Below are 13,627 nucleotides of genomic sequence, written 5' to 3'. Positions count from 1 at the left end.
CAGAAAAGGGATAAGCACGTACTTACTGAAGCAACCCGAGGCACTTAAATGAACCAGTTACAGTAATAGTTACATTAACTAATAATTAACAGGTTCCACTCAAGGAAAGTGTCTGTTTCTAAACATACAATGGATGAAATCACTCATTAGTGAGAAATAATATGAATACAAAATGTATTTGCACAGAATCTTAATATATGAGCTATCTCAATTTTTTTTCTCTCTTCTTTACCTTCATAACCCCAGACTAAAACAAAGGGCTGAGGTGGTCTGCAGCGATAGATACTAAGCTACAAATGGTTTAGACTACTGTCTTCCTTGAATTTTGACATCTTTCCAATTTTTTATTCCTTTCCACTCTGAATACATCCTCTCTCCTCTTGCCCCCTCAGTAAAGCTAGACATCAGAGTGCTACAAAGCTATTCCAACTTGCAATTTAAAAATCAAGATCACTTACCATTTGGCTGCCTCTGTTGGCTGAAGACATGTATATCCATGGGAGAGAAGATGTTAGAATGGATTTCACGCAGACCCTCGCCAGTGTACTTGTTGCAAGCCAAAATGGAATGTGTATTCCAGTCAGTCCAGTACAATGTGTCCTCAAATAACGTCAGGGCAAAAGGATGTGGAAGGGAACCTTTAACCACCGCCTGCCTAGTAACCCAAAGAGAAAAGCGCAAACATTTCTAAATTTTCTTTTTTAATCAAAACTTTTTCACTCCCACTGAAATGGTCTTGTAGTCCACATTAACACATAACAAATCCTGGATAACACGTATCTTAAAGTCAAATATACCTATGAAAAATAGTCAGAGAGTAAATTCAAAGTTATTTGAATTCATGGGCGCCAGGCACACACTCCACACAGACAAGGTGAGCGCTAACGCACGAGCACTGCTGTCAATTCCCATCCCCCACCCTGCCACACGATTCATGTCATCAGAAGGAGAAAGGCAGCAACATGAAAAACCCCAGGGTTTAAAGATGCCACTGGGAAGTAGTTTTAATTAGCAGTAAGTTTCTCCCTTCTTCATGCGGAAGAACAAAGAATCTGAGCCTGTTTCTTCAGTCACTTTTATGGGTTTCATAAGTGAAAAGTAAACACATGCACATGAGGCTAGAAAGTCATTCTGGGAGAGCTCTCTCTCTGCAAACTCCAGATTAGCTTCAGCAAATAATCATCTTAGCTGGCTTTCCGCTCTACCGTTACTTCATCTCCACAAGCCAGGGGGCAAAGAGGAAGCCCAACCACTGGCAGAACATGTTCAAGAGACAAAGCAGATCCCCAAATTCACAAGCAATCCTAACTATCGGAAGGAGAGGTAGAGAGCCTGACCAGTACTCAAGATACAGAACTTTGCAGTCTCATGGAGAGTTATGTGATTAGTAAATAAGAAAACTCTTGAATAATGAATAAATCACATGTAAACCACAGTAATAAATCAAGAAAATAAATGCTTTGATATTTTCATAATACCAAATCTTAATATTTTCATAAATCACTCAGCGAGGAGAGAAAGAAGAAAATGTAAGCAATTAAAGAGAAATAAAGGAAAACACACTCAAAGACAATCCAACTTTTACGTCCATAAGGTTATCTGATGATCTCTAATACCTAACAGACCACCAACACTAAATTAAAAAGCAGTAAGATCATTTTCAAAGACTATCTCAAGGCTGTATATTTTCACCCTGCTTATTTAACTTCTATGCAGAGTACATCATGAGAAACGCTGGACTGGAAGAAACACAAGCTGGAATCAAGATTGCTGGGAGAAATATCAATAACCTCAGATACACAGATGATACCACCCTTATGGCAGAAAGTGAAGAGGAACTAAAAAGCCTCTTGATGAAAGTGAAAGTGGAAAGTGAAAAAGTTGGCTTAAAGCTCAACATTCAGAAAATGAAGATCATGGCATCTGGTCCCATCACTTATGGGAAATAGATGGGGAAACAGTGGAAACAGTGTCAGACTTTATTTTGGGGGGCTCCAAAATCACTGCAGATGGTGACTTCAGCCATGAAATTAAAAGACGCTTACTCCTTGGAAGGAAAGTTATGACCAACCTAGACAGCATATTCAAAAGCAGAGACATTAGTTTGTCAACTAAGGTCCATCTAGTCAAGGCTATGGTTTTTCCAGTAAGTCATGTATGGATGTGAGAGTTGGACTGTGAAGAAGGCTGAGTGCCAAAGAATTGATGCTTTTGAACTGTGGTGCTGGAGAAGACTCTTCAGAGTCCCTTGGACTGCAAGGAGATCCAACCAGTCCATTCTGAAGGAGATCAGTCCTGGGATTTCTTTGAAGGAATGATGCTAAAGCTGAAGCTCCAGTACTTTGGCCACCTCATGTGAAGAGTTGACTCATTGGAAAAGACTCTGATGCTGGGAGGGATTGGGGGCAGGAGGAGAAGGGGACGACCCAGGATGAGATGGCTGGATGACATCACTGACTCGATGGACGTGAATCTGAGTGAACTCCGGGAGTTGGTGATGGACAGGGAGGCCCGTCGTGCTGTGATTCATGGGGTCGCAAAGAGTCGGACACGACTGAGTGACTGAACTGAACTGAACTGAAGATCATTTTCATCTAAGCAGAATTAGCATGTGTTATCATTCATGGAATGATTCTAGCCTAAGGTGTTTAAAATTTGAGCCAGATTTTTAAATAACTGAATTCAAATTAGAATGACTAGTTTCACAAACTTTCTATTTTAAAACCTCACAACTATGCCAGCCATCACCACAATTTCCTCCTCTCATTTTTCTTCTCATTTCCCTAGCATATTACTTTCTCTCTCTTTTCCCAGTAACAACTGTCACAATGTCTACTTCTGAAGTGGACTTTCTTTCACTTTTTAAATGAACAGCTTTATAACATTTACGATTGTTACTATGTGAGTGATATCATATAGTTCAAGTTCAAATTTAAATAGCCCTGCATATTTTACAGTTAAGTATCCCAAAATTCATTATGGTAAAACATAAACAGAGAGAGTTCTGAGAAGCTTCCAAGAAAGTAAAGTAACATGACTGAGAAATATAAGTAATACTAAAGATGAAATTACTTAGGCTTTCATTAGACATCTTAAAGTATCAGAAATTACATAATCAGTTCTCTGAAAGACTTTGGGGAGAAGAAATGAGACAGAACTGAGTTCAAATGTCCCCCTGCAATTACAATAGCTTATTTCCACAAATTCCTCACCATTAAAAGATGATAATCTAACCTGAGTTACTGTGAAGATTAAATCATAATATATGAAAAATCGTTTAGGCATTATGCTTGGTACTTAATAAACATTTCATAAATGGCTCCTCAACTTTAGGATGTCTGTTTTCAGTATTTTAGTATTTCTGATTCAGGGATAAAACTTTACAATTTTAGTAAACATTTCATGTGCTAGTTTTTAAGTCAATAAAAAGCTTACTAGAGTCAAGTAAATACTAGACTTTGGCTTATTTATATTCCCAGGATCTCACACAATACAGTATGTATGAATTAGTTAGATTTATTACACACTTAGTAATGCCTGATAAACTGAAACATTTTAAATTAAATATGAAATTAACAAAAAGCACAGCTAAGATGGCTATCATGCATTGTCATATTCTTTGGTAATTTGTCTAGCCAATGGTGATCTGCTCCTAAAAGTACAGATTAGTGTACATTGTCTTCCCTCTCATTGGGATTACTCCCCTGGAAACTGAAGTGAAAAGGAGAAGTTGATCATGGATACTGAGAACAAATGTGGCAGGCAAGATTGAAGCCCAGTTCTTCAGTAGTATGCCTCAACTATAACAGGAATTAAAAAGTGGATCCCTACCATGGGTACCGAAAGAAAGAAATCAAGACCCCAAGTGATGTCATGCTTCAGTGCTGGCAATCTCTAAGCATCATCTCCTCTACCTGTCCATCATTTTCTTAAGAGTTCACTCTCACCGGTATCCCAAGTACAGGTGTGCACTTGCTATCTATCTCAGATTCCATGGCTGACAGGTGCCTCTTTCAAATTCTGAACCAACCAGACTTAGCCTTTATAAAACACCTGTGCACTTGTATTCATTTTCTGTTTCTGGACCTCCTCCCAGAAAGTTGTCCTCCGCCCCTGACTCAGAACTCCCCATGTGTGTAGGAAACAAATCTTCTCAATCACATCAAAGTACTACTCTGATAAATTCTGACATCTGAACTTAACCTTAGAAGATAGTTTCTCCATGTCACAGTGAGGTTTTCATAACACCTAAAAATATGACAACAGCAGTAGCAGTATAGTGTTTGAAAAAATCTCTACAAGTCTTTCACAAGAAAACAGAACAACTAGGAAGGAAAACCAAAACCTCATGGACAACACTTACAATGAAGACAGATAAGAAGGTATTACCACAAAACCCTAGACACAGAAAGGAAAACTACCAACAGCTGTTAAGATCTGATTAGCATCAGCACTTCTGCAGGAGGAATCAGAAGGAAAAAAATAGGGCATTTGGCAGATCCAGGCCCAGGAGAACACGCAAACAGATAGCAATGGAAAGGTTCACAAACCAATCTGAGAATAGCAGCTGACAAGGAATGGTTCTGGCCACTTGGAGAGTGAGTGAATACAAAGACTGGATGGATGGTACGGAAGGGACTGGCATCCTAACAAGGAACTCTCTCAGTGACCCAACAGAGCTCCCTTCCAGACAAAGGCCCAACCTGACCATACACTACTGGGAACAGAAAGACAGTGAGGATGACAGTGCAAGAGATATAATGGAAAATAAGGTGCAGAAAAAGTGGCAGAAGGAAACAGAGCCAGGAGTTCACACAAAGCAAGCTGCCAACTTTTCAAACACACACACTCAAGACTTCTGTGAAGTGAATGAAGTTATGATAAATTCTGCCTTCTTCAACAAGTTTCAGAAAAACAATTTCATGTGAAAATATAAAAATATATTAAGATCAAGCCCTATTTTAAAAGTTAGTATTAAAGGGACTTCTCTGGAGGCCCAGTGGTTAAGACTCTGTACATTCAATTGAGGGGCACAGGTTCAATCCCTGGTCAGGGAACTGACATCCCACAGGCCACAGACATGGCCAAAGAAATAAAATAAAAAGTTAATATTAAAAACAAAAAAGAATAAAGAAAATAACATCCCTAAAGACAATACAAATATGCCAGAGAAACTGGCTCTAGAACAAATAGTTCACAACCTATTACAATATTTTAAATTTTAAATGCTTGAGAGTAGTATACTTGTGATAAAAGAATAACAAAAATTTAAATTTAAAACCTCAAACTGAGGTGAAAGAACTAATGAAAGAAGTCACTTCAGAAGTCAGAAGTCACTTCAATGAATTATCAACTAGAAATAACACAAGAGTGAATAAACAAAACAGATAAGGAAATAGAAACAGCTGGTGAAAAGAATTTTTTTCTTTTTTAGTGATTTTTTTTCTGTTTTATTAAGTAATAATTAACATACTGGGTTGACCAAAAAGTTCATTTGGGTTTTTCTGTAAGATGTCACAGAAAACATCTTACATATTATTATACATATTGTGTGTGTGTGCACATACGTATATAAAAGGCAAAGGTTGCTAAACTGGGTAACCTGAACAAGATCCAGGTGTATGCTGTCTGCCAGAGACACACATACCCAGAGGCCCAAACTCGCTGAGGGCCAACAGTAACCGTAAGCGAGACGAAGCGGCTTCAGACAAAACATGCTTCCAGACAAAAGAATACTAGAGCTAGACCAGCACGCTTTACGATGACGGTCGAATCAAGAAGATGCAGCGATTATAAACATGCACAAGTGAAAACAGCCCCAAACAAACGAAGCAAAACCTGACAGAACTGAAAGAAACAATAGGACAACAGTAACAGTCTGAGATCTCAACCTCCTATTTTCATTAATAGGCAGGACAACTAGAGGATATGGGACTTTGAACATTAGGACAAGTATCAATCAATTTTAAAACACTGAAATTATGTTCATCGCAGCACTGTTTATAATAGCCAGGACATGGAAACAACCTAGATGTCCATCAGCAGATGAATGGATAAGAAAGCTGCGGTACATATACACAATGGAGTATTACTCAGCCGTTAAAAAGAATTCATTTGAATCAGTTCTGATGAGATGGATGAAACTGGAGCCGATGATACAGAGTGAAGTAAGCCAGAAAGAAAAACACCAATACAGTATACTAACACATATATATGGAATTTAGAAAGATGGCAATGATGACCTTGTATGCAAGACAGCAAAAAAGACACAGATGTGTATAACGGACTTTTGGACTCTGAGGGAGAGGGAGAGGGTGGGATGATTTGGGAGAATGGCATTGTAACATGTATACTATCATGTAAGAATCGAATCGCCAGTCTATGTCTGACGCAGGATACAGCATGCTTGGGGCTGGTGCATGGTGATGACCCAGAGAGATGTTACGGGGAGGGAGGTGGGAGGGGGGTTCATGTTTGGGAACGCAGATACACCTGTGCTGGATTCATGTCAATGTATGGCAAAACCAATACAGTATTGTAAAGTAAAATAAAGTAAAAAAGAAAAAATTCAAAAAAAAAAAAGAAAACACTGAAATTGTACAAAGTGTACTCTCTAAGATCCTGATCAATGGCGAAAAAAAAAAAAAATCACTTCTTTCCCCCAAAGGTCAGGAACAAAGCAAGAATGTCCTCTATTCAGCAGAGGGTCTAGTGAGTATTATGAAATAAGACTAAAAGGCAACCAGATGGGAAGGGAAGAAATAAAACTGTCATTATTCACAGATGACATGATTCTGTATGCAGGGAACACTAAAGAATTTAAAAGAAAAAAAAGCCTCAGATGTACTTAATTCAACAAGGTTGCAGCATACAAGATCAATATACAGAAATAAATTTCTACAGACTAGCAGTGAAAAATGGAGAAGGCAATGGCAACCCACTCCAGTACACTTGCCTAGCAAATCCCATGGATGGAGGAGCCTGGTAGCCTACAGTCCACAGGGTCGCTAGGAGTTGGACACCACTGAGCGACTTCACTTTCACTTTTGACTTTCATGCACTGGAGAAGGAAATGGCAACCTGCTCCAGTGTTCTTGTCTGGAGAATCCCAGGGACGGGGGAGCCTGGTGGGCTGCCATCTCTGGGGTCACACAGAGTCGAACACAACTGAAGCGACTTAGCAGCAGCAGTGAAAAATACAAAAAGTGATAATAGCCAACCAATATTTAGCAAGGGAACCAAAAACAGCCAATGGAGAAAAAGCAGTTTCTTTAATAAATGGTGCTGAGAAAAATGGCAAAATAGAAATTTATTAAATAATTTCTTCATAACACCACAAAAAAATAACCAAATATTCGGAAGTGAATTAATAAAAGACTGTTAAGACATCATACATAAAGTGGATCACAAATCTAAATGTTAGGAATTAAAACAATAAAACTCTTAGAAGAGAAAAGCATCAATCCTATGACTTTGGTTTAAGCAAAGATTTCTTAGTACTTCAAAAACACCTAACAAAACCAAGAAAAGCTAGCAGATTGAACTTTTATTTCTAAATAATATTTCCAATGAAGAACTCGTATCTAGAATACATAAAATTCTTACAGCTGAATAATAAGAGAAATAACCAAATTTCAGTTCAGTCGCTCAGTCATGTCCAACACTTTGCGACCCCATGAATCGCAGCACGCCAGGCCTCCCTGTCCATCACCTACTCCCAGAGTTCACTCAGACTCACGTCCATCGAGTCCGTGATGTCATCCAGCCATCTCATCCTGGGTCGTCCCCTTGTCCTCCTGCCCCCAATCTCTCCCAGCATCAGAGTCTTTTCCAATAAGTCAGCTCTTCGCATGAGGGGGCCAAAGTACTGGAGTCTCAGCTTTAGCATCATTCCTTCCAAAGAAATCCCAGGGTTGATCTCCTTCAGAATGGACTGGTTGGATCTCCTTGCAGTCCAAGGGACTCTCAAGAGTCTTCTCCAAGAACACAGTTCAAAAGTATCAATTCTTCGGTGCTCAGCTTTTCTCAAAGTCAAACTCTTACATCCATACATGACCACTGGAAAAACCATAGCCTTGACTAGATTTACCTTTGTTGTCAAACTAATGTCTCTGCTTTTGAATATGCTATCTAGGTTGGTCATAACTTTTCTTCCAAGGAGTAAGCATCTTTTAATTTCATGGCTGCAGTCACCATCTGCAGTGATTTTGGAGCCCCCCAAAATAAAAGTCAGACACTGTTTCCCCATCTATTTCCCATGAAGTGATGGGACCAGATGCCATGATCTTCGTTTTCTGAATGTTGAGCTTTAAGCCAACTTTCTCATCCTCCACGTTCATCAAGAGGCTTTTTAGTTCCTCTTCACTTTCTGCCATAAGGGTGGTGTCATCTGCATATCTGAGGTTATTGATGTTTCTCCCGGCAATCTTGATTCCAGCTTGTGCTTCTTCCAGCCCAGTGTTTCTCATGATGTACTCTGCATAGAAGTTAAATAAGCAGGGTGACAATATACAGCCTTGATGTACTCCTTTTCCTATCTGGAACTAGTCTGTTGTTCCATGTCCATTTCTAACTGTTGCTGCCTGACCTGCATATAGGTTTCCCAAGAGGCAGGTCAGGTAGTCTGGTATTCCCATCTCTTTCAGAATTTCCCACAGATTATTGTGATCCACACAGTCAAAGGCTTTGGCATAGTCAATAAAGCAAAATTGATGTTTTTCTGGAACTCTCTTGCTTTTTCCATGATCCAATGGATGTTGGCAATTTGATCTCTGGTTCCTCTGCCTTTTCTAAAACCAGCTTGAACATCAGGGAGTTCACGGTTCATGTACTGCTGAGGCCTGACTTGGAGAATTTTGAGCATTACTTTACTAGCATGTGAGATGAGTGCAATTGCGCGGTAGTTTGAGCATCCTTTGTCATTACCTTTCTTTGGGATTGGAATGAAAACTGACCTTTTCTAATCCTGTGGCTACTGCTGAGTTTTCCAAATTTGCTGGCATATTGAGTGCAGCACTTTCACAGCATCATCTTTCAGTATTTGAAATAGCTCAACTGGAATTCCATCGCCTCCACTAGCTTTGTTCGTAGTGATGCTTTCTAAGGCCCACTTGACTTCACATTCCAGGATGTCTGGCTCTAGGTGAGTGATCACACCATCATGATTATCTTGGTCATGAAGATCTTTGTTCTATAGTTCTGTGTATTCTTGCCACCTCTTCTTAATATCTTCTTAATATCTTAATATCTTCTGCTTCTGTTAGGTCCATACCATTTCTGCCCTTTATCGAGCCCATCTTTGCATGAAATGTTCCCTTGGTATCTCTAATTTTCTTGAAGAGATGTTTTCCTCTTTCTTTGCACTGATCGCTGAGGAAGGCTTTCTTATCTCTTCTTGATATTCTTTGGAACTCTGCATTCAGATGCTTTTATATCTTTCCTTTTCTCCTTGGCTTTTTGCTTCTCTTCCTTTCACAGCTATTTGTAAGGCTTCCCCAGACAGCCATGTTGCTTTTTTGCATTTCTTTTCCATGGGGATGGTCTTGATCCGTCTCCTGTACAATGTCACGAACCTCTGTCCATAGTTCATCAGCCACTCTATCTATCAGATCTAGGCCCTTAAATCTATTTCTCACTTCCACTGTATAATCATAAGGGATTTGATTTAGGTCATATCTGAATGGTCTAGTGGTTTTCCCTACTTTCTTCAATTTCAGTCTGAATTTGGTAATAAGGAGTTCATGATCTGAGTCACAGTCAGCTCCTGGTCTTCTTTTTGTTGACTGTATGGACCTTCTCCATCTTTGGCTGAAAAGAGTATAATCAATCTGATTTCGGTGTTGACCACCTGGTGACGTCCATGTGTAGAGTCTTCTCTTGTGTTGTTGGAAGAGGGTGTTTGCTATGACCAGTGCATTTTCTTGGCAAAACTCTATTAGTCTTTTCCCTGCTTCATTCCGCATTCCAAGGCCAAATTTGCCTGTTACTCCAGGTGTTTCTTGACTTCCTACTTTTGCATTCCAGTCCCCTATAATGAAAAGGACATCTTTTTTGGGTATTAGTTCTAAAAGATCTTGTAGGTCTTCATAGAACCGTTCAACTTCAGCTTCTTCAGTGTTACTGGTTGGGGCATAGACTTGGATTACTGTGATATTGAACAGCTTCCCTTGGAAACAGAGGTCATTCTGTCGTTTTTGAGACTGCATCCAAGTACTGCATTTTGGACTCTTTTGTTGACCATGATGGCCACTCCATTTCTTCTAAGGGATTCCTGCCCCCAGTAGTAGATATAATGGTCATCTGAGTTAAATTCACCCATTCCAGTCCATTTTAGTTCGCTGATTCCTAGAATGTCGACGTTCACTCTTGCCATCTCCTGTTTGACAACTTCCAATTTGCCTTGATTCATGGACCTGAGATTCCAGGTTCCTATGCAATATTGCTCTTTACAGCATTGGACCTTGCTTCTATCACCAGTCACATCCACAACTGGATATTGTTTTTGCTTTGGCTCCATCCCTTCATTCTTTCTGGAGTTATTTCTGATAATTGACCTCACTTGAATAGTGTCTTAAATATTTAACTGAGCCTCATGTGAAGGAAGACAGAACTCAACTGTATTCAAGAAGATTATAAGCAAAACAGATTAAAGGAATGTTAATAATGTATCTTCTGGAGTAGAGGCAGAAGAGAAGCATAAAGGATCCTAAACCACACTGGCAAAATCTGGTATTACTTTGTCCAAAGTAATCGTTTTCTCCTGATTGCATAAAGAATACATGTATGTTCACTAGAAAAAAACGGGAAATAGAAATACAAAGTGTATCTTTCCATTCCTTTAGTAGGCGCACGTGTGCAACGTGTACATGTATATACACAAACACAAGCGATTTCCAAAGGTCAAGGCATGGAAAACTGGTTTCTGTTACAAAGAGCTGCGGCACAACATGAAACCAACTAAGACAGTACAGGAAACCAACCAACCAATGGAATTCTGAATTAATAATTTGGTAAAATTCATTAGCTCTAAATCACAGCCCCCAACAGGACGAAACAAAACAGCTGAGCCAAAGCAAGAAATAACTGAGGCACCCGCACCAAACCATGAATAAAGAGCATTTATGACCCATCATTACTGAGCTTCTTCACAGGATTATACGCAGTGGCCCCAAGGACCTTGTTACATCTTAATAATGATTAATATGCCCTGAGGAAAAAATGGTTAATTTATGTATTCTGAAAGACTCCACTGTCATCTTATTTAAACAACATCTTTTTTTTTTAAAGAGAGTGAATTTCTGTAAATGCCCAGCATTTAATACATCATAATGACCTGTCTTCATTTCATAATGTAAAGATTTTTATATTATTAAATACTGGTTTCATATTAACTTTAGAGGCTATATAACACTGCACTGAACGTACTATAATTAAAAAACCCATATTTCCAACATTATATATTAAATAAAGCATCTTTAAACATAAACATATATTTTTAAAATTATATAATCATCAGTTGACAAAAATTTTTTGACCACAGTCTAGCAGGAACCTAACTGTATTTCTCCTGAGAACATGGTTCACTACCCACTGTATTTCAGTGTTCTGCTCACACCAAGAAGTCTGCTGATACCATGATCCTGCTTATTCTCTGGCACCACTGAACTCACTCACAGCCAGCTTTAACTACACCTCTGATCTTTGCCTAACATGTTCAATCATGTCAAGTTTGGCTGCCATAAGGTGCATGTCCTTTAGTGTCTGGTATATTCAGTATTTCCCAGAGATGCTAACAGAATCCAGATGAGGCCCATCTTCCACCCTATCCCATCTGCCTCTCACCAGCCTCACCTTCAGCCCTCCATCCTAGAGTTGTGGTTATTACTGTTTATGTGGGTAAATCTCTTCAATTTGCTTCTGTGGGAAGCAGATTCTTCACAGGCTCAGTAGATGACCAACCATGCTGATCTGCCTGGGTTTGAGGGTGTTCCTGGAAACCAGGCAAACAGGGATGGCTGATCAGGAGCAGCTCGGACTGGGACATCCCTCAGTCTTGAAGAAATTCTTCAACATATCTGGTATGTGGTTGTTGTCTCTGCCTAAGTCTCTAGCACTCATGCAAAATACCCCTATGTTTACAGTCCATGGCTTTAACAACCATTAACTTGATAATGGCTATAAATCTAAGTCTCCCTCTGAGACTACCCTGCTGAGCAGCAGGCTCATCCATCCAAAGCTCCCCAGACTTCATCATCATAGTTTTCCATTAGCAACTCAAATGCAAATGCAAACTTGTCCAAATTTGAATTCAATCTCATTCTCTTTCTACATTTAAAAAAAAAAAAAAGGAAGGAAGGAAGGAAAAAGAATCTATCTTCCTTTCCAGAATCTTCTATCTCACTGAATGGCATTTCCATCGAATAATTCTGAAAGAGATGGAAATACCAAACCACCTAACCTGCCTCTTGAGAAATCTGTATGCAGGTCAGGAAGCAACAGTTAGAACTGGACATGGAACAACAGACTGGTTCCAAATAGGAAAAGGAGTATGTCAAGGCTGTATATTGCCACCCTGCTTATTTAACTTCTATGCAGAGTACATCATGAGAAACGCTGGACTGGAAGAAACACAAGCTGGAATCAAGATTGCTGGGAGAAATATCAATAACCTCAGATATGCAGATGACACCACCTTTATGGCAGAAATAACTAAAAAGCCTCTTGATGAAAGTGAAAGAGGAGAGTGAAAAAGTTGGCTTAAAGCTCAACATTCAGAAAATGAAGATCATGGCATCTGGTCCCATCACTTCATGGGAAATAGATGGGGAAACAGCAGAAACAGTGTCAGACTTTATTTTTTGGGGTTCCAAAATCACTGCAGATGGTGACTGCAGCCGTGAAATTAAAAGACGCTTACTCCCTGGAAGAAAAGTTATGACCAACCTAGACAGTATATTCAAAAGCAGAGACATACTTTGCTGACTAAGGTCCGTCTAGTCAAGGCTATGGTTTTTCCAGTGGTCATGTATGGATGTGAGAGTTGGACTGTGAAGAAGGCTGAGCACCAAAGAATTGATGCTTTTGAACTGTGGGGTTGGAGAAGACTCTTGAGAGTCCCTTGGACTGCAAGGAGATCCAACCAGTCCATTCTGAAGGAGATCAACCCTGGGATTTCTTTGGAAGGAATGATGCTAAAGCTGAAGCTACAGTACTTTGGCCACCTCATGTGAAGAGTTGACTCATTGGAAAAGACTCTGATGCTGGGAGGGATTGGGGGCACGAGGAGAAAGGGACGACCCAGGATGAGACGGCTGGATGGCATCACTGACTCCACGGGCGTGAGTCTGAGTGAACTCTGGGAGATGGTGATGGACAGGGAGGCCTGGCGTGCTGCGATTCATGGGGTCGCAAAGAGTCGGACACGACTGAGCGGCTGAACTGAACTGAAGCCATTCAAAGCAGAAACCTAGGAGCCATCATAAACACCATCAGGGAGCCACAAGCGGTTTGACAGGATTGGGGCATAGCAGACAAGGGCGGAAGTGGTAAGAATATTGTCTAAAACAAGGTAAATAAATGAGATCATGTAAATTACAGTGAAGAGATTGTACTTTTTTGGAGAATGATG

The 13,627-nt window shown here is 39.8% G+C and overlaps 1 protein-coding gene across 2 annotated transcripts in view; it reads right to left on the bottom strand.

The window, feature by feature from the left end:
• Nucleotides 1-13,627, bottom strand: part of LRP6 (LDL receptor related protein 6) — a 173,892-nt gene that overhangs the window by 76,307 nt on the left and 83,958 nt on the right. For both annotated transcript variants that reach the window (XM_069585669.1, XM_069585668.1), the window contains exon 4: nucleotides 459-655. In XM_069585669.1, coding sequence (XP_069441770.1) covers nucleotides 459-655 — 197 coding nt within the window. The remainder of the gene's footprint in view (nucleotides 1-458; nucleotides 656-13,627) is intronic.

This window comes from Ovis canadensis, chromosome 3 (assembly GCF_042477335.2).
Source record: "Ovis canadensis isolate MfBH-ARS-UI-01 breed Bighorn chromosome 3, ARS-UI_OviCan_v2, whole genome shotgun sequence".
Taxonomy (NCBI): Eukaryota; Metazoa; Chordata; class Mammalia; order Artiodactyla; family Bovidae; genus Ovis; species Ovis canadensis.
Note: the sequence above shows the minus strand (reverse complement) of the source record. Positions and strands in the feature narration are given on the sequence as shown.